Source organism: Pinus tabuliformis, chromosome J (genome assembly GCF_031772625.1).
Source record: "Pinus tabuliformis cultivar Carrire ecotype Pingquan chromosome J, CPIR1, whole genome shotgun sequence".
Classification (NCBI taxonomy): Eukaryota; Viridiplantae; Streptophyta; class Pinopsida; order Pinales; family Pinaceae; genus Pinus; species Pinus tabuliformis.
Window position 1 is genome coordinate 8035019 of NC_142295.1, and position 20099 is coordinate 8055117.

Below are 20099 nucleotides of genomic sequence, written 5' to 3' on the forward strand. Positions count from 1 at the left end.
TTTCCGCTCCAAGACAAGGAATAGCGGGAGTCACTGTGGGATCGTTCATCCTGTTGCTGATCAATCAAAATATCTGTCTCTGGATATAGGTATTGCTGCCAAGGATATTCTCTGAAGGGTGAGCCATTTTTGGCACCCTAGTTGTATTCATAATCTTCTTAATAATAAAACCCTCTATATGTTGCACCGGTTTTCTCGAATTGGGTTTTTCCGGGGACGATTGTCCAAAAATAACGGTGTCCCTTGTGTTGTCTTAGTTTATTTCAGTTGTTGATCTGTATATTTGTGAAGGCTGCATTTGTGTTTACTTCAATATTTATGCATTTAAATAACTTGTTAATGCAAAGAACAAGTAGGAGATAGTAAACTAGAAAATGCAGTAGGAGTTTCTGATGTGTAGATTCAGGAATTTTCACAATTTAGATATGATACAAACATCCACTTGTTGGAAGGATGTGGTAGATTGCAATTGATATGGAACTATATTTCCAGAGCCTTCTTTGCTTTCCCTTGGATATTTGTGGATATGGTGGATCCAAATTCTTCTTGGTTACCTCTTGGATACATATTTGGAAAGGATGAAGCATGGATCGATATGGTATTGTATAGGATCTATTCTGGATATGCCTCGAGCTGATTCCGATCTCCATCAAAAATAATTTTTTTAACCAGAATGAGAATTTTGTATTTATATGCAAGTTTGTGCCTGGATTGCAACAATAACATCAGGTAGTACATAGCTATACATTCAAATTTTTTTCCTAAGCCCTCTTATCAAGCAAGACTATAAATTTTTCGAACGGTATTGTTATGAATATAATTTATGTAAAAGTAATAAATATAGATAATAAATAATAATCGTAATAATGTGTAATTAAATAATAATTAGTTAAACAAAGAGGCATGTCTAAGGAGACATGACAGTTCATAAAGGGACACCTGCATAGGGTATATAAGTAGGCACTCAATTTCAATTGTATCATTCTTATCCATACATTTTAATATATATTCTTGTATCTCTATGGAGATCTACATATTCAAAGCCTTCTAGAGTATTCAACTTGAAGAACGAACTTTGTTTGTTCCATTTGGTATCAGAGCTATTCGATTCTGTGGCTGCTCAACCACTGGACAACCACTGGACAAAGCCGGTCTGATTTGGTCCTTTGGCGTCAACATTTCGTCAACCTTTTTTTTTAACAAGTTCGGTTGCTATGTATTAGTCTGAAAAAAGGAGGGAGGCATCTTGCCATACATGGAGTGCTTCTTGAGCATTACGGATCCAAGGAATTACAAAATAGTTCCTTTCCTTGATCCTGATCCTATTGCTTCTAGCTATGAGACATCTTTTACTACTATAGATTCTTACAAACTGAAAACACCAAAACTTACAACTGCAACACATAACTAATCAATTTCTATGTGACTAATCTTTCGCGCTGTAGAGTCCTCCGGGTTTTGGTTAGCCTCGTTCGGTTTTGCACTGGAGGAGGATGAAGCTTCTTTGAATTTTTTTTCCATCATATACCTGAGGACTGTGATTGATTCTTCAGCATGAGCGCATCTGTTACTAAGACTGCTGAACTGCTCGTGCAATGAGTGAACTCGATGAAGGAATAAGTTCATCTCGGCCCGGTATTTGTCATGAAGGATTCTGCACTGCTCATCAAGCTTTGCTTCCAGATTCCGGATTTGGTCTGCATGCCTAGCCTCCATGCTGCGAACTTGATCTTCCAGAGTCCTTTGCTGCGCGCGCACTTCCTCAAATTCTGCCTGCAGATCGCGGCAGTGGAAACATTGTTCAGGGCGCTCCATAGGTATCACTTCTCTGATATAATGGCTCTGGTGAATTAGCTCTCTGTTCTTCGCTGCTATCACCTCTCTGATGCAGAATCTCTGGGATTGTTTCTTGTCACTAGTGGTTTCCGCTGAATCCCCAGAAATCTGAAGACCAGCGCCTCTGGCAGAAAGGATTGAAGCTGCTTGAACTGAAACGACTCTAAGGGGGAGAATACTATCACAAGATGCCTCTCCAGAATGGAGGATACTGGGACGCAGTCTAGATATAAATAGCGCTTCTGTGCGGTTGAGGCGGGAGCCATCCTGTATGCTATTTCCAAAATTGGTCCACACAGCCCAAAGCAAATCTGGATTGGCACAAGTGCTCTGTCTGGCGGGACGATTTCTTCCTGCAATTCGACTGGTTCCCACACTTTGGGCAGATTTCTCAATCCAATTTCTGAGCAATTTCCCATCGACCATGCCTGCTCTGTACAGTGAGGTTTGACTGTATTCGTGTGAATCATGGGAGCGGTTGAAAAGAGGGTGCTGAGCTGATTGCCCGATCTGGCTCCTGATGTAATTCCTTTCTTCCTTATCTGCGCTGTCCTCTGCTCTGCTGATTTGCCTGCAGTTGCGGATTCTATTGGTTACGGTACCCCTTACATGGACTGGATGCGTGATCATGGCAATGAGTGGGTAGACGAGATGTTGTTGCAGTTGAGGTGTCCTTTGGGGCGATCACAAGCCTTGTTGACATAACTGTCAGCGTCTTTGTTGAGGCCACGTAGAATATGGTAGTAATTGGCCTCCTCCATCATATCGTGGAGTATCTGATTTCTGCTATTGATTTGTTGCAGTAAGGTGTTTGGCGAGGTCTGCCTATGCACCATGAGTCGAATTATTATTGCCGAATCGCCAAAGATAGTCGCCTTTTTTATTCCTAGCTTGATCAATTGCGTGAGTCCTTGGAACAGAGCCAGGCCCTCGGCCCTGTTGTTTGATAATTCACCCAGCCCCCATTCAAAATGGAGAATGGACTCACCATTTGCATTACATATAAGACCTCCTGCCCCTGCTTTGCCAGGATTCGACTTTGAGGCTCCATCGAAAAACATATGAAACCTGTTGCAGTTGCTCAGCCATAGAGCAAATTCTTCTTCTTTGAGTCTCAATTTCCAGACATTACTTGTCTCATTCGGCTGCAAATTCTCTTTTCTCGTTGCCTGGGCACTGATGAGGCTTCCATGCCCATAATTGATCAGATTCCTTTCTTCTACACTATAGTGGGAAGCCTCAATCTTGCCTTGTATGCGGATGGTGATTGCTTCCACCGCTAAACTCTTGGCTTTGTGGCATATAACTCTTAAATTGTATCCTTTATCTTGAAAAACCTTTTTATTTCTGGCCAGCCATATGCTCCAAACAAGAGTTAAAGGTATTGTGTTCCATATCCTTTGAGTTAATTTGCCCTTTTTACCTTTCCAAGGGCAATTTTTCTTCCAACTGTATACAGTTTCAACTATAGATGCCTTTGGTTCCCATGCAACCTCCCCTATTGAGGCCATATCTTTCCAGCACTTCTTAGCTACTTGGCAATCAAGAAACAAATGTTGCATTGTTTCTTCAGCTTGACAACAATTTGGGCACCTGGAGGGTCCCAATATGCCCCTTTTTTTTAAGTTTTCTGCCGTTAAAATCTTTCCTTTCAGGAGGAGCCAGAAGAAAAATTTAACTTTAGGTGGGGCTTCCGCCTTCCAAACCAATTTCCAATGAGTCCAGATGACCTGTGGGGAGACGCTTTCACACAATTGCTGATACCCTGCTTTGGTTGTGTAAAGAGTTCCCGAAGGGTCCCAGCGATAGCTATCTTTTATCCCTTTTTGGACCGGAGCTTTACTGTGCAATAGACTCTTTAGAGCTAGGAAGCTTGTTTCGTGATCTCTGGGGTAGTCCGGAAAAGACCAGCCTATCCAAGCTTGAGATTGATTTCCCCACTGCGTTATTTGAGCTAAATTCCAAATTCCTCTGTTATTGAGCCAACTGATAGCTGGGATTGCTTCTAGATTGGATCCTATAGAGCACTGGCCTAATATTCTGTCAGAAGAGATACTAATGCTGCCCCCTCCCCCGGGTATTTTTGAAGTATGTTGGGCCATATAGGGGATGATCTTCTTGCACAATTTCCAGATGTTGGTGCTGTCCCTGCTGGGGATATTAGTGTCCAACAATTGATGCCGAGTGCTGTTCAGATATTTGGCCTCAAGGACTGTTTTCCACCATGCTGAGTCCCCTGTAATTAGCCTCCAAACAATTTTAGCCCCGAGGGCTAAATTTAGCAGATTTGGGGATCTTATTCCAAGTCCTCCTTTCTCAAGGGGCTGGATGACATTCTTCCAATTAACCAGGTTAAACTTTTTTTTCTCCGTCTTTCCTCCTTGCCAGAGGAAGTGTCTGAGAGCTTTCTCCATTTTATGATGGAAGGCCATTGGAGCTTGGATCAGAGAGAAGCGGTAGATGGGCAGAGAGATTAGACCTGATTTTAGGAGTACTAGGCGACCTGCTGGGTTCAGCCACATAGATCCCCATTGTTGAATCTTCCTTTTGATTTTATCAAGAATTCCATTCCAAGTGTCGATCTTCAGAGGCCCCATACTGACTGGCATCCCAAGATATGTGAAGTGACTCCAGTCAAGCTTGTATGAAACTCCAAGAATGTTTGCAATGCTGTATATGGTGTGATTCGTTGCATTCCATCCATAGACACAGCTTTTAACTTGATTAACTTTTCCTCCTGAATAATCCATAAATTGATCTAGTATCTTTTTGAAACGCCTTGCAATGGTGATCGAAGCACCTCCCATCAAGAGGGTGTCGTCTGCAAATTGGGAATGGTTGATGTTCTTTGTGCCCTGCTCGAAATGAATGCCAGTAATGAGGCCAATTCTTCGGTTGTAATCCAAGGCTTTGCTAAAGGACTCAGCCATGAGAATAAATAAGTAAGGGGACAGGGGCCAGCCTTGCCTGAGACCTCGGGAGGATTGGAAAGCAGCACAAGGTCGTCCATTTACCAAAGGGGAGATCCATGGGTTTGAGATGCAAGCTTTGATCATGTTAATGAAGGAGGTATTGAATCCCATTTTTTGTAATACTGCAAACAGAAAGGAGTGTCTGACCCTATCAAATGCATTGGCAAGGTCAAGTTTTAGGACAAAGCCTTTCTCCTTTCGACTTATGCTAGAATGTATAGCTTCTTGCACAAGAAGAATGGAATCTGAGATGTGTCTATTGGGCAGAAAGCCTCCTTGGTTTTCTGAGATTAATAAGGGAAGGTGAGGCTTGAGCCTAGAAGATAGAATTTTGGTAATAATTTTGTATGCGGAATTGCATAGAGATATGGGCCGAAATCTTGAGAAGGAAGAGGGCCTGTTCTCTTTTGGGATTAGAGCTAGATAGGTTGAGTTGGTGTAGCCCCCCAATTTGCCTTTCCGAAGGGTCCAGCGAATCATCTTTAGGAGGTCTTTTTTGATCAGATGCCAGTATTCTCTGTAAAAGCTTATTGGAAACCCATCGGGACCTGGAGCTTTGTCCGGGTGGAGACTCCAGATTGCTTTTTGGACCTCATCCTCTTCTATTTCTTGCGTGAGTTTGCTGTTCATTCCTTGAGTAACATCTCTAGTCATGTGTTGGAGTAGGCTTGAGTAATCCTCCTCGCTCTTGTCCTTAGATAGAAGGTTTTTAAAATGAGCGGTTGCTGCTTCTTTAATGGAGTCTTGAGTCTCATGGCTTTTCCCTTCATTGTCTTTGATTATACTCACGGTGTTTCTTGCCTTCCTGACTGTTGCTTGCTTATGGAAGTATGAGGTATTCTTATCTCCTTCACGCAGCCACAACTGTCTTGATTTTATTCTCCATTTGATCTCCTCATCTCTGGCTGTTTGCCTCAGCTGGGTATACAATCGAATCTCATCTTCTTTTGCTTGCTGAGTGAGACCAGACGCTTCAATATTTTGCTGGACTATCTCAAGGCTTTTTTTTATGTCTTTTTTTATGAGCTCAGGTTCCTGATAGTTGATCTTTGCCCAAGATTTGAGGGCCTGCCTAGTTTGCTTCAGCTTGGATTCCCAGATATATGCCGGGGAACCCTCCACGTGCTGGGTCCACGCTTGCATCACCGCATCTCTAGCTGCAGGGATTCGGTTCCAGAGGGGAGAATATTTAAAAGGGAGGGGTCCAATCTGGCTATGACTGTGCAATGTGAGCGTGATTGGATAGTGGTCCGAGGCGGAGATGTTGAGGATATCTGACTGACCGGTAGAGAAGGTGGATAGAAAGGCGATGTTGATGAGGAAGCGGTCGAGCCTTTCCATAATATTTCCTGCTCCTAGACGCCTGTTGCTCCATGTGTATCTTCTATTCTTAGGTTTTATGTCTACTAGATCTTTCTCCTGCATAAGATGCTCAAGCCTGTTTCTGAAAGGATCTGAGCTAAAGTTTCCTCCTCTTTTCTCATTGGAATGCATGACCAGATTTAGATCCCCTGCAAGAATAATATTGCTGTCATGGTCTTCTTCTATATTTGTATTCAGAGTATTCCAGCAAACTTCTTTTTCCCTGTAGTGGTTCGGTGGATAAACATTGTATATTTTAACCTCTGTTCCATTGTCCTTACTTTCCAGTTTAACACTAATCCAGTTCTGATGGATTTTGGTGAAGCTGCAAGTCCATCTGCTATTGTCCCACATTGTTAGTATGCCACCCGAGGCTCCTCTGGCTTCGCTGGCGCAACCACTGTATTGCTTTTGTTGGTTGATGAGTTTGTTGGTTTCAGATTGATCTAGCTTCGTCTCTTGAATGAGAATGATTTCGGGCTTTTCACTTTGAATTAACTCCCTGAGGGCAGCTTTCTTGGTGGGGTGCCCTAGTCCCCTGCTATTCCAGGACAGCAGCTTCATCATGATTTACCAGCGGTATGGAGAGGTGCCCGCCTCTCTTTGCCTTTGTTGTTGTTTTCCTTGTCCGAGTGTCCAAGGATGTAGGATTCTATAGGTGTCTGGGATCCCATTGCTATATCTTTCTGTGCACTTTCTTCTCTATGCTGCTTAGCCGATTTCCTGCCAGGCCCGTGCTTTTTGGGGATGTCACTGGGCGCACCATGTTCCTTTGATGAACTTCTGGTGATCCTTATGGAATTGGTATCAGGAGAGGGCTGAGAAGATTGAGGGGGAGAGGAATGGGGGTGCTGATCAGATGAGATGGGATCCTGTTCGGGGTCATCCTCAGAAAGAGAAGCAAAGGGGTTGGAAGAAGGAGGAATGGAGGGGTCCGAGAGTCGAGGAGGTGAAGTGGGGATGAGAGGAGGATGCTGCTGAGAGGATGAGGGGGGGTGCAGATGAGGTGAATGAGGATGAGAGGGTTGATGCTGGGAAGGCCCTGGGATTTCAGTCTCTGCTTGCTTCATGGATGGGTTCGTTTTTTTTCGTTTTACCGTTTCCCATTGTCCTTCTTGCTCTATTGATTCTACAGTTATAAATTTGGGGCATCTATTAGCAAAATGTCCATATTCGTGACATACCTTGCACTTGAAGGGGATCTGCTCGTAGTCCAGCTGTTGAATATGGCACCAGTCATCTACTTTCAGTTTGATTGCTTCCGGTAGTCCGCGTCCTAGATCAACTTCCACACATATTCGTGCACAGGCCTGCATGTTATCCTTGGGTTCACTTCGATCTATGTATTTTCTGACCGCGTTCCCTATTGCTTTGACCGAGTCATCTCCCCAGCAGTGAAGAGGGAGATGAGGGAGTCTGACCCAAACAGGAACAGCACTTGGAATGTCCAGCTCGGGGTCGAAGTCCGGGGTCCATTTGTTGAGGTAGAGACCTCTGGAATCCATGAAGTAAGGCCCATTTCTAAAGATTAGATCCTTGTCCTCCTTGGTTTCAAAGTGAAAGGTGAAGTATCCTCTGCCACAAAACCTAATGGAAATTTTCCCTTGAACCTTGTCTGCCCAGTTACGCTCCACCCATCTTTGCACAGTTTTGGGTGAAGGCCATAACCCTGTAAATTGGCCGATTAATCCTTTCTCTGCTAGTGAGATGGCTGCCATGCGAGGAATGGTCGGCGGCAAATGGACTTCCTGTAACACATCTAGTTTCTTTACGAACTTGGTTGCTGTAGGTCTTGGTCTTTGCTGAGGAAGCGATTTCACCAGGTTGGAAAAGGCTTGTTGCAGGTCCGGATCCCCTCCAGGTGGATCCGGAGGATCCATGGGATTGATCGTCGAGCAGAAACGCAGTCGCAGTCAGAGGCCAAGGGCCGAGGGCAGGCTCAGGCGCGCGCGCGCGCAGAGCAGCAGCAGCGGGGGTTTCCAACATTTCGTCAACCTTATTGCTATATAATTGAAGCATTTCCCTCAGAAATTGGAGTTCTCCACTTCTCCATTTCGCTAGGCCTTTGGCCATTAAAACTAAAAAGAAGAAAAAAATTTACATACCAAAAAATAAATTTATTAAATATATATATATATATATATATATTATAACAAAAAAAATAGAAAAAAAAACCAAAAAAATCATGACGCCGTTAGCCCTATAGAGCGCCTGCAGTGCTGCTCGACATTGCACCACTCCCGAAGCTATTGCTGCGCGCTATGTCTTCAGTCGCCCACGACATTGCCATTAGATTATTAATAACAAAAGAAATGAGACTGAATACGATTTAGATTGAAAACACATAGTGACGAAGGATCCACCTACTAGCCTGACATTAGGCAAATTTGACACTTTGGTGGGAGCCAAGCAGTGAAGTGAACGCTGCAAGGGTTTCATGAAACAAAATAGGGTGGACAAAAATCGCACACCAGATTTACGAGCACCCAATCATCACCGTGAAACGTGGGTGTGGCTGCTAGAATTTGGCCCAGGTATCCACAACAAAAGGTAGTAGGCGTACCTGTTCCATCCAATATCTGCATGTAGCCACAATCTTGGACTAGTCACCGCCACTAGTTGCAGACACTTCAACTGTCGTTTTTCCCGTCATAGCATTTCGATTAGCCAGTTGCCGCTATCACTATTACTTCTCCATCCACTGTTAAACCCGAACACCTACCGAGACCCTCCATCTAACCAATTGTGTCTCCTGTTGTTGTCTTCCCCATGATCTTGTTGACTCTCGACCACTGTGACCTTTCCTTCCATACGACTCATTGCATCATTCACATTCTAAAGGCCGATATTAGTTACATTATAAAACTATATATATATATATATATATTTACTGTTATATAATTCATTTAATTGTTAAAAAAAATTAAAAAATTACTATTATTTAAATTAATTTAAAAAAAATTCTGCCAAGAAAAAAAGAGAGTATTGAGGTTCAAAGTTATTTAAAAAAAAGAAAAAAAAGAGAGAATAATAATATTTATTATAAGAAGTTACGAAGGGGTTACGTTAAAAACCCTAAAGCTCATCTCGAAAAAACGAAAATGGAGTCTAATTCAGAAATGAAGGCCGGAAATGAGGTTACTATCACTATCTTGCTAGTCGAAGATAAAAATTATATGAAACCTAAAATCACAAACTAATTAGTGATTCCTGAGTCAAATATAATCGAAAAATTGGACTGTTATAACAACAAAAAATATGAAATAACCAATTTACAATTAAACATTGGAGATTATGTATTCATATCACAATTATTTGTTCAAAACCTATGGAGTGATCAAGGTAACATTATTTTAGGTTCACCTTGGATGGCAACCCTAGGTTCCTTCATCTTGAATACGAAGAAGAAGTTTTTTGACATTTTCTTATAAAAAGAAAAAAATAATGGTACAAGATGTTATAGTGAAGCCGAATGCAGTAATACCAGAAGACATATTAGATATCTCAAAAGTAATTTTCAAGAAGGTAAAAAAGTACTACAAAATATGCAAAGAGAAGTTGACAAGATCACTGCTGAAAAAAATGAAGAAGTTTTTCGGCTTAAAGACCATGGTGAAAAACTACTGACGCAAATTAAGAAGCTTAAAAAGGACAAGAAGTCATTAAAAGACAAGTTAGAACATTATATTCAAGAGGAAGTATCGAAGTCGCCAGTCATAACAACTCTAGTTGAAGATAAAGGAACGAATACCGAACTAGTCAATACCACAACTCAAGAAGAGGATAAGTCAGTTGAAGGAAAAATACACTCACATGTTGCAATTCAAATGATGAAAATTCCAAATGAAGATTTTGTAACCAACTTGATGACATCAGAATCTGAAGTGAACCAAAATCTTGCCACACACATGAAAAAGAAAGGACAAACCAAAAGAACTCCTTATCTACACCAGAATCACAAGAATAGACATCTCAATCAATCTACGAATTTGTATCACTTGGAACATAAACAACAAACTTATGTTCCGACGGATACTGAAGTGCGCACAACTTAGTCCAGTGATAACAATTCATCATAAGTTTCCAGTAATCGAAAGATCCCACATAAAATTAATTTAGGATGGTCAGATTCTTCCTCCGTGTGACAATTTTATATCTCCAAGGATCATATCAACTTGTATCAACAAAGATGACAGTTCCGAGATGAGAAGACATTTGAAACAGAAAAGAGATCAAACCTTTTCATCAGTAAGCTTTGAGAACAAAGCTTTTTGAGGTGGAAGGCAATGTTATGAATATAATTGATGTAAAAGTAATAAATATAGATAATAAATAATAATTATAATAATATGTAATTAAATAATAATTAGTTAAACAAAGAGGCATGTCTAAGGAGACATGACCATTCATAAAGGGACATCTGCATAGGGTACATAAGCTGGCACTCAATTTCAATTGTATCATTCTTATTCATACATTTTAATATATATTTTTGTATTTCAATGGAGATCTACATATTCCGAGTCTTCTGGAGGATTTAACTTGAAGAACGAGCTTTGTTCGTTCTAGGGACTCAAAACCAGACACCAAAAAATGGGGTTTTGTAGGTTTATACATTACAAAACTGACCCGTGAAGAAACAAAATTTAAATTCCATACTATAACTGATTGATAATGCAATCTTTCATAAGTGTGCAATGCCAATCCTTTTAACTCTTAAGGAATAGGAGAGGGCCTGATTCGGGCATTGATTTTTAAATTTCTGAATCTTAATTACACCCTTCATTAGCACAGAAGTCTGCATTTTTATTGAGATCGCGAAGAACATGGAAATATGTTATTGAAGAGAACCCTTCTGCTGCTTTCCTAATTCTTTTCATAAGATTTTCTAATGTTTGCCCCCTCGGAGATGAGCCCTTCACAAAACGCTGAATAAGGAGGGAGTCTCCCAAAACAGTGAGAGAAGCTATCTAATTTTCTTTGGCTAACTGAATCCCTTGGTAGAGGGCATAAGCTTCAGCTTGGTTGTTTGTCATGCATCCTAAGCCTCATGAATACTTTGCAGCTTTAACTTCCTTGGGGCCATAAAACACCCTTCCCCCTCCCCCTCCTGCCACTTCTCTCCCTTGAAAAGAATATTAAAGAATACAAAAATATTAAATAAATTAATGTTTACTGCAATTTCAACAACTAAAGGATTGAAAATGTCAATAGACTTGATGCGTGTCAAATAAGTCACCCATCAACTAGAGATCCCTTTGTGAGAATTTTGATCAAGTACACACGTCAATAAATAGCTTAATGTTTGAAGAAACCTATCGAACTATTTTTGGTTGCTGCCGCTAAGAAAACATTTAATTAGGTAAATTGCAATAATAAAATAGTAGGCAAGCTCTGTTGTATATCATCTTGGCCATTTTTCTGGAAACCATTTTACAACTTCACAAGTAATAATATTCAAAACCTCATAAAACTGCATAAAGGTTCGTGCATGGACATCCATTTTTGTAGATTAGGTAGGATTATTTTGACAACTAGTTTTGCTTCTCTGTGGGATCTGATTCTGATTTAATACCACACTTTAAACAATAATTTTATTACATATAATGTGCCCAACAGTGATTATTGAAACATCTTAAAATAATTGATGTATCTGTATCCAATTCCATATTTGTATTTTTTACTTTTGTTTTTCTAGATCTATGCTGAGTCTAGCCTGGGGCCAGCCCACATATTGGATGGAAGAACAATTTGCCCAACTGTGAGATGCTGTCACTGAGTTGTGTGAGGCTTGGTCAAGCCTTGATGACCCTTGGGACAGTTTTAATCCCTGACATTTGGTCCCATCCTAGCCACGTCTCTATATTTGTATCTTTCTTCAAGTAACTTAGATACAAGGTTTCTGATCTGACCAAGTAAACTCAACAAAGAATACAAACCATTCGAGGAAAGTAAGTAGATTTCAGTTCAGGAAATTATTTATCCTGAACAAACCTCCATGATTTGCTGTAGCATGTTATGCACATGTTTTCAGTTTTGTTTGTTTGCTGTCCATTTTGCAGCTTCCTTTAATATGATCAAATGTTTTGACCTGAATTTGTCTTTTGACATGGGGAAACTTTGGAAGTTATTTTAAAAGGGTTTCATTAAGTTTTAATTAGCATTAATCTTTGACAATAATGGTTCATGCAGCAAACCAGAATGCAGGTTGTTGGTAACCCACGATGACTACAGCATCTTGTCAAAGCTGCCAAAAGTGAAAACATCTGTTGTAACAGTTTTGCGTGGTCCGGTGGATCGGGTGTTTAGCACTTACGAGTTTTCTGTGGAGGTTGCATCCAGGTTTTTGATTCATCCAAACTTATCATCTTCTATGCGCTTGAGACGAACGGACGGCAAATCGTCTAACGTAGTCAGCACCCTTGACATTTGGCCATGGAGGTATCTAGTGCCATGGATGCGTGAAGATCTTTTTGCCCGGGTATTTTCTTGTTTATGCACTCATTCGTTTCTGTAATACTAAGAATCTTTTTGAAGTAATATTTCTTCCTTTCTTTATGGCTTACTATAAAGTTGGAAGCATTTATATGTGAAGGCATTTTCATGCCAGTTTGAACGATTGGCTAGCTGTTTGGAAAATGTAGATTGTTGTTATGATGATACAAAGTTGTAGGAAGCAATTCCAACTGTGGGTCCTTTTTTGCTCTGGTCAATTTCTGTACAGCCAAGAATGATTTGCACACAAGGCAAATCATTACCTGCATTTTGGTATCAATGGCAGGGAGGATAGTGAATTCAATAGAATCAAAGGTTATCCATTATTATCTAGAGATGGAATAGCCAGATACAAAAGATATGCATCATAAGGTGACCAAAAACAGCAAACTTAGGTAAGACATTTGTGTTGAAACATACACCATTATTAGGAAAATATCAGAGCTGCAGGCATTTAAATTTGCGGTGTTCCACAGGGTCGCGTCCCCCACCTGGGGGTCGAGTTTCCTAGCTCCCTTGTGCTCCGGGGACTTGGGGACAAATGGGGGTCGTTTCGCCATGCTCCCAAAAAGCAGGGTACGCATGGAAACTTGTAAGGGGTCGTTTCCTCCATTTTCGGCGTCGAATCCTTCAAATGGAGTTGTTTCCTAGGCTAAAGGGGTCATGTGGGGTCGTGAGCAGTCATTTCCCTAGACAAAAATCGCATTTTTTTTAATGAAACAAAAAAATTCCTAATTTTTATGAACCGGGAAGGGTTTAAACTTTATTGTCAATGTTCATTTCACATTGTTTCATCTTTTCAAGATATCGCTCTGCTCAATTGTCCTCTCGTCCTTTCACATTTGCTTTTATATTTCAGACTTCATTTTTTTTTTTTTCTTAAACAGAAACGTTTGAATTTTATTAATAACAAGAGGTTGGGCATGCCAAACAACCTCGAGTACAGACATATGCGAGAAATCTGGCTCAAAAGAGACCACCTATTCTGGCTTTTATTTCAGAGATTAGCTGTTGTTTTTAACGCAATGGCAGGGTAAGTGGTCCTTGCTTTGCTATGGTCCTCTTTTCTTTAATACTTTGGTAGTTTCCTGGGTTAAGTTAAAGCCCACATAAACTAAGTTCCATGGGCTAAAATACAAACCCGCATAAATTAAAATGATTTTATTTAAAACCTGTCTTATCCACCGTACCCGACCCCACTACAGGGTTAACCCCCGCCGATCTCAACACACGACAACCGTCAAATCTTCTCCTGCTAGATCCAACGCAAATCGCGTCCATTGCTTTCCGAACCTTAATTCCTTAGGAGCGCACGATATGGGTGGTTTTGTATTGCCATGCGTCGGCCCCTGAGAGGAATCACGTCCGTTTCATAAAAACTGCCGAGCAACCAAGAGCGGTGCGATGGAACTCGCTTACCACTCCCAACGAAATAACTCCCCTTCTTTTGCAATGCGCGACGGACTTTAGATCAACTCCGCCCAAATCCGATGCTTATCGCGTCCCTCGCTGTCCGAGCTTTAACCGGGACCCATCTCCGTACCCGGCCCCACTACAAGGATAAGACCCCGCCATGAAAAGCGCGCAATAACCGTCAGATCTTCCATTGCCCAGATCTGACGCTTATCACGTCGATTTGCTGTCCGACCTTTATCACCTTAGGGGCACGCGAAATGGGCGGTTTTGTCCTGCCTTGCATCAGGCCGTGATCGGATCGCGTCTGATACAAGAAACACTGCCCAATAGCCAAAAGTGGTGCGATGAAAACTGCTTACCACTCCTTGCATCTTTAACCCCTCATCTTTTCCAGCTCGTGATGACCGTCGGATCTTCCCCCGCCTTGTGTCTTTGCCTCTCGTCCATCAAAATTGTCTTCTAAATAAGATCCATTATGTGCCCTATTTTTACTCCTATCACAACTGGCCCATGCAGAGAGCTGAAACCCCATCGAGAAGTGAGCCAACCTTTGTTCTGCGGGATTCTGTCCTTGAACGGCTCTCCTTGTGTGTTAAGGGATTGGGTGTCTTTCCACGTCTTCATCATTGTTCACCAGCATACCTTGGGCTAGAAGACATCCTTTGTTGGCCATTATGTCAGCTTCCTTGTTCTGAGCTCGCAAGACATGGTAGAATGAGCAAGATGTGAAGTTTTGAGTCAACTTTCTTATTCTTTCTAGGGTCTTGTTTAGAGTAGGGCTATTGAGTTGATCGCTCTTATTAAGGGTTTTAATCAGGATTTCAGAGTCCCCGAAGATTTGAAGGTTTTCCCCTATGTTCCTTTGAGCCAGCTGACAAGCTTTTAGCAGACCTAGGATCTCGGCCTGGTTGTTGGTGCTCTGTCCTAGACCCCAACTATAGCTGTCCTGTTTTTGTCCATCTATGGAGTAAATTATTCCTCCTGCCCTTGATATTTCCGGGTTTCCTTTGGAGGCTCCATCGAAGGAAATTGTGACTTTTCCCTGATTTTTCCACCATTTTTGGAATTCCGCCTTAGAGATCCGGAGATGCCACTCTGGATTATGGCTAGTCAAGTAGATATTCTTCTTGATGCTTGCCCGTCTCAGGGATTCACTTAGCCAGCTAAGCTCTTTAGGGAGTAGGTAGTTGTCTGACTTATGAGGTCTATTTTCAAAAGTTCCAACAACAAGGCTTTGGCCTTGGCAGTGACTGTGTTGGTGGATTGAAGTCTATTGTTGAAGATGGCTTCATTCCTAGCCAACCACATTCCCCAACAGATATATTTTGGGATTGCATTCCAGATTTTAGTCCAAGTTGATTTGTTGTTCAAACAGTGTGGGTAGCAATCTTTCCAAGTTGCGAAAAGGCTAACCACTGAAGACTGCTGAGGGATTTGGACGTTGAGCCCCATGGTTGCTTGCATCTAGACCTCTTGAGAAAAGGGGCAGTCTATGAATAAGTGATTGATCGTTTCCTGGTCCTTGCAGCAGAGAGGGCATCTGTGTGGACCAATGATTCCTCTTTTCTCTAAGTTTTCCCCAGTGAGGGTCCTTCTGTGCATGAGAGTCCAACAGAAGAAGTTGATTTTTGGGAGTCCAAATGGGTCCCATACATGTTGCAAAGAGTTGTAGTATGGATCTGATGTTGTTGTTCTTGGAGGGCTGCAAAACCCAGCCTGGCTGAGTAAGTTCTGGACTTCCCCCAGCCCCACTTGTCCCTCGAATGCAGGTGCACAGGAGCCAGACCAGTGAGTTTATCCAATAATTGATGGAGTTGAGGGAGCATCCAATCAGGGGGGCGATGTAGGTCCCAGTTACTCCAGTTCCCTTCTGAATCCCATGTGCAAATGTCAGCAAGTTTGTGGATACCTTTTTGGATGAGCCAGTTACACAAGTCTGCTATATCTGGTGCAAGACTTAGGGGATGGAGACCCATGATCTTGTCCTCCCATAGTCTGATTCTTTTCCCATTTCTTGGAATTCTGTAGAGATGTTCTTTGAAGAATTTCCAGCCTTGGGGGCACAACTTCCACAACGTGGTTCCTTTGTGAGAAACTCCTTCATCCATATTCTTTATTGAGAGCTTGTGCAGATATTTTTTAATTAGAACTTGACTTACAGGGTGTTTTTGGTTTGAGAAGATTTTTCAAAGGATCTTCCCTCCCATTGCGAGATTGGCCAACACAGGATCTCTTACTTGAAGTCCACCTTTAGGTATTGGCCTTTTCACTATGTCCCAGCTTACTATATGGAATTTTTTTTGGTTCCTCTTTCCTCCTTGCCATAGGAAGTTTTGAATCAGCTTTGCTAACTAATTGGTGATCATTTTTGGAGCTAAAAGGAAAGATGCCTGGTAGATAGGAAGGGATGAGAGGACTGACTTGACTAGAGTGAGCTTTCCAGCTGTGGTAATCCACTGCCCGCCCCAAGTAGTCATTTTTGCCTTGATTTTGCTGATAATTTCCATCTAGTGAGGGGCCTTAGAAGTGACCAAGGTTAAAGGCAGGCCAAGATACTTAAATTTTTCCCAAGAAACATATCCGATGAAGCCTAGAGCTTAGGCAATCTTAGAATAGATTGCTGGTCTACAGCGCAGCCGTACACTGCACTTTTTCTATTATTGACCATAGCTCTGGAGACTCTGCAGAAGCTTTGGATTACTCCGCTGAAGGCTCTTGCTATCTTAATAGAGGCTCCTCTCAAAAGGATAGAGTCGTCTGCGAACAAGGCATGGTTGATTGGGGTTGTTCCAGGTATTGCCTTGATGCCAGGAAGTGTCCCGTTGAGCTTCTCATTAGAGAGATTTCGGCTTAGAGAGTCTGCCATTAGAATGTACAGGAAGGGGGACAGAGGGTAGCCTTGCCTGATTCCCCTTGTAGCTTTGAAGTAGTTTGCAGGTCTACCATTTACTAGAGGGGCTATCCAAGGTTCTCCAATGCATGCTTTAATCAAATTAACAAATTCCGAACTAAAACCAAATGCAGAAAGAACTTGGAGAAGGAAGGAATGTCTTACTCTATCAAAGGCGTTCGCCATGTCTAGTTTGATGAGCATACCGTGCTCTTTGCGCTGGTGGTTGGAATGGATGATTTCCTGCACCAGTGTCACATTGTCCAAGATATGCCTTCCTTTGACAAATCCTCCTTGATTGGGAGAGATGAGTTTGTCTAGCAGAGGTTTTATTCTATTAGCAAGTAGCTTGGTGAGAATTTTGTAGGACGCGTTGCAAAGCGATATTGGTCTGAATTTGTCGAATGTCTCCAGATTGGCTTCTTTGGGAATTAGGGCAAGGAAGGTGGAGTTTGTGCTTCCTCCCACTTCGGATTTTCGAAGGAATCCTTTGATCATTCTGTACAAATCAGCCTTGATGATATCCCAACAGAGTCTATAGAAGTGTATTGAGAATCCATCTGGTCTAGGGGCTTTGTTTGGTTCCATCTTCCATATGACATTGTTGATTTCTTCTTCAGTGAATGGCTTCAGGAGAGTTGCATTGTCCTCCTCATTAACCATCCTTGGAACGTGCTTGAGGAAGTCATGTGCTTCCTCATTATCCTCCACACTTTCTTCTTTGAACAACAGCTGAAAATGAGAGGTTGCCGCCTCTTTTATCAGAGTTGTGCCTTTAAGAATAGTCCCATCTTGTGAGGTGATTCAGCAATGTGGTTTCTAGAGAGGCGGGTACGAATTTGCTTGTGGAAGAAGGCTGTATTCTTGTCTCTAGACACAAGCCAGAGATTGCGTGACTTGAGCCTCAAATATTCTTCCTCTTCTCTAAATGTCCGAAAGGTGTTGATTTGGTGTTCTTGCTCCCTATGAATTTATGCTCTAGTTATGTCTTGAGTCTCTAGGCCCATTTGGAGATCTAGCAGCTGCTTTGTGCTTTGTTTTCTTTGGGTAGTGGGAGAGACTGTGGGCTTTTTTATCCATTGCTTCAGGGTTGTTTTGGTGGCTTTTATCTTTTGCTCCCAAACATAGCTGGGTGATCCTTGAACATGAATGGACCATGCCTTATTCACTGTATCCAAAAATCCTTCCTTGTTTGCCCATAGTGGGCTAAATCGGAAGGGGATTGGTACCAGGTTTTCTTCTTCTTCCATCAGAAGGAGGATGGGTTTATGGTCTGAGTTCCATTTTGGTAGAACTTTTGTGGAAATGATCATCTTCTTGAAGAGGAAGGAACTTTCAAGAAGGAATCTGTCCAGCCTGGCTGAGATATGCTCCTTCTCTATTTTGTTATTTGTCGAGGTGCATAGCCCTTTTTTTTGGCTTGAAGTCCATTAAATCCCATTGTTGAATCAGGTTTTCCACTAACGGGAGGAAGCGGTCCTTGCAGCTGGTTCCTCCTCTTTTTTCCTTTGGGTCTAGGATTAGATTTTAGTCTCCGACAATAATTATATTATTGAGTAAGCTTCCAAGAAATCAGTCAGGGTTTGCCAACATTGTTCCTTTTCTACATAGAGTACAAGAACATAGAGATTAAAGAGAGCAATGTTTATCTTACTTGGTAGGTGTCGGAGTTTGGTGTAAATCCAGTGTTGCGTCTGAAAGGAGCTCTCAAGCTGGAATTTGTCAACCTCCCAGAGAGTGGCTAACCCACCACATGTACCTCTAGCACTTACCGCTTTTCCAGCTTTTGTTTTCCATTTTGCTTTGCTGAGTTCTAGAAGGGCTTCTCCTTCTATTTTAGTCTCTTGGAGCATGAGGATCTCGAGAAGTTTTGACTTTAATAGGCTCTTGACTGCTTTAGCTTTTGATGGGTTCCCCAATCCTCTGCAATTCCAAGAGACTAATCGCATTATTTACTGGTAGGGGTTGGGGCAGCACCTCCCTTGGGAGGCCTGGTTCTAGTATTTCTGCTGATAGACATCTCTATAGTGGCCTGACTGCCTTGCATTTTTTGTCTCTCTGCTTCTTCTTCTCTGGCCTCTCTGTGAGATTTCCTCCCCACTCTTTTCAAGGGCCTCTCAGATGTTTCATCTTCCGAGGATCCCGATGTCTCAGGGGTCTTCTTTCTTGTCATATCTGCATAGGTAGGCGAACTAGAGGCACCTTTTGGGGCTGGTTCCTCTTGCCTTTTGCTTTCTTCCATGTTGTTTGCCTGCTGTTCAATCTCTTTATCTGTTGGATCTTGGGGTTCTTCTGGTGTGCTGAGAATATCAAAGGGGTTGGTTGATATGTCTGCTATTGGAGGGACTGAACTTCCTTTTGCTTGGGGTTTTGGAGGACCAACCCTCCTAGTGGAGGCGACTTTCCCTTTGTTCCTGTTGCTCTGCTTGGTTGGTCCTGATTTCTAGACCTGAGTCCATTGATCTCCCTTCTCTTTCTCAACTACATCCTTTGATTTATTTTTACAATGCTTGGCAAAGTGCCCGTAGCCATGGCAGTGTCTGCAGTTAAATGGTAGTTGCTCGTAATCTAGCAACTGTATGTGTGACCAATCAACCGCCATGAGTTTAATGGCTTCAGGGAGACCTTCCTCTAGGTCTACTTCTACACAAGTTCTAGCACAAGAATACTGGTGTCTTCTTTTTGCTCAGTCGATGAGCTTGTTGCCTATGGTTTCCAAGGATTTAGGGTTCCAACAGTGAAGAGGAAGGTGGGGCAATCTCACCCAAACCGAAACAGTTGAGGGCACATCCTAGGTTGGGTCGAAGTCTGGCGTCCATTGATTCAGATATAGTCCATGAGGTCTCATGAAATACGGGCCGTTTCTGAATATTAGGTTTCTGTCTTCTGCTGCTTCGAATACAAATACAAAGAAGCCTTTGCCGATGAAATGGCTTTTTATTCCTTCTTTGACCCCAGGCTTCTACCGCTTTTGGTGATGGCCATAAGTCTGTGAACTGGCCGATAAGTCCTCTTTCTGCAAGGTTTAAAGCCGCTTTGCAAGGCTTTTCAATAGGCAGAGCAACTGTGGGGATAGTTGCCATTTGTTTTCACGAACTTCTGTTAGTTTTTGGATGCTGGCCTTTTAT

General features: G+C 42.1%; 1 protein-coding gene across 8 annotated transcripts in view; it reads left to right on the forward strand.

Moving 5' to 3' along the window:
- LOC149225160 (protein-tyrosine sulfotransferase-like) overlaps nucleotides 1-20099 on the forward strand; it is a 250002-nt gene that overhangs the window by 55767 nt on the left and 174136 nt on the right. For all 8 annotated transcript variants that reach the window (XR_016247643.1, XM_089376961.1, XM_089376956.1 and 5 more), the window contains exon 4: nucleotides 12363-12651. Coding sequence is in view for 7 of the 8 variants with exons in the window: in XM_089376961.1 (XP_089233087.1) it covers nucleotides 12363-12651 (289 nt within the window). In the remaining variant the exon portion in view is untranslated. The remainder of the gene's footprint in view (nucleotides 1-12362; nucleotides 12652-20099) is intronic.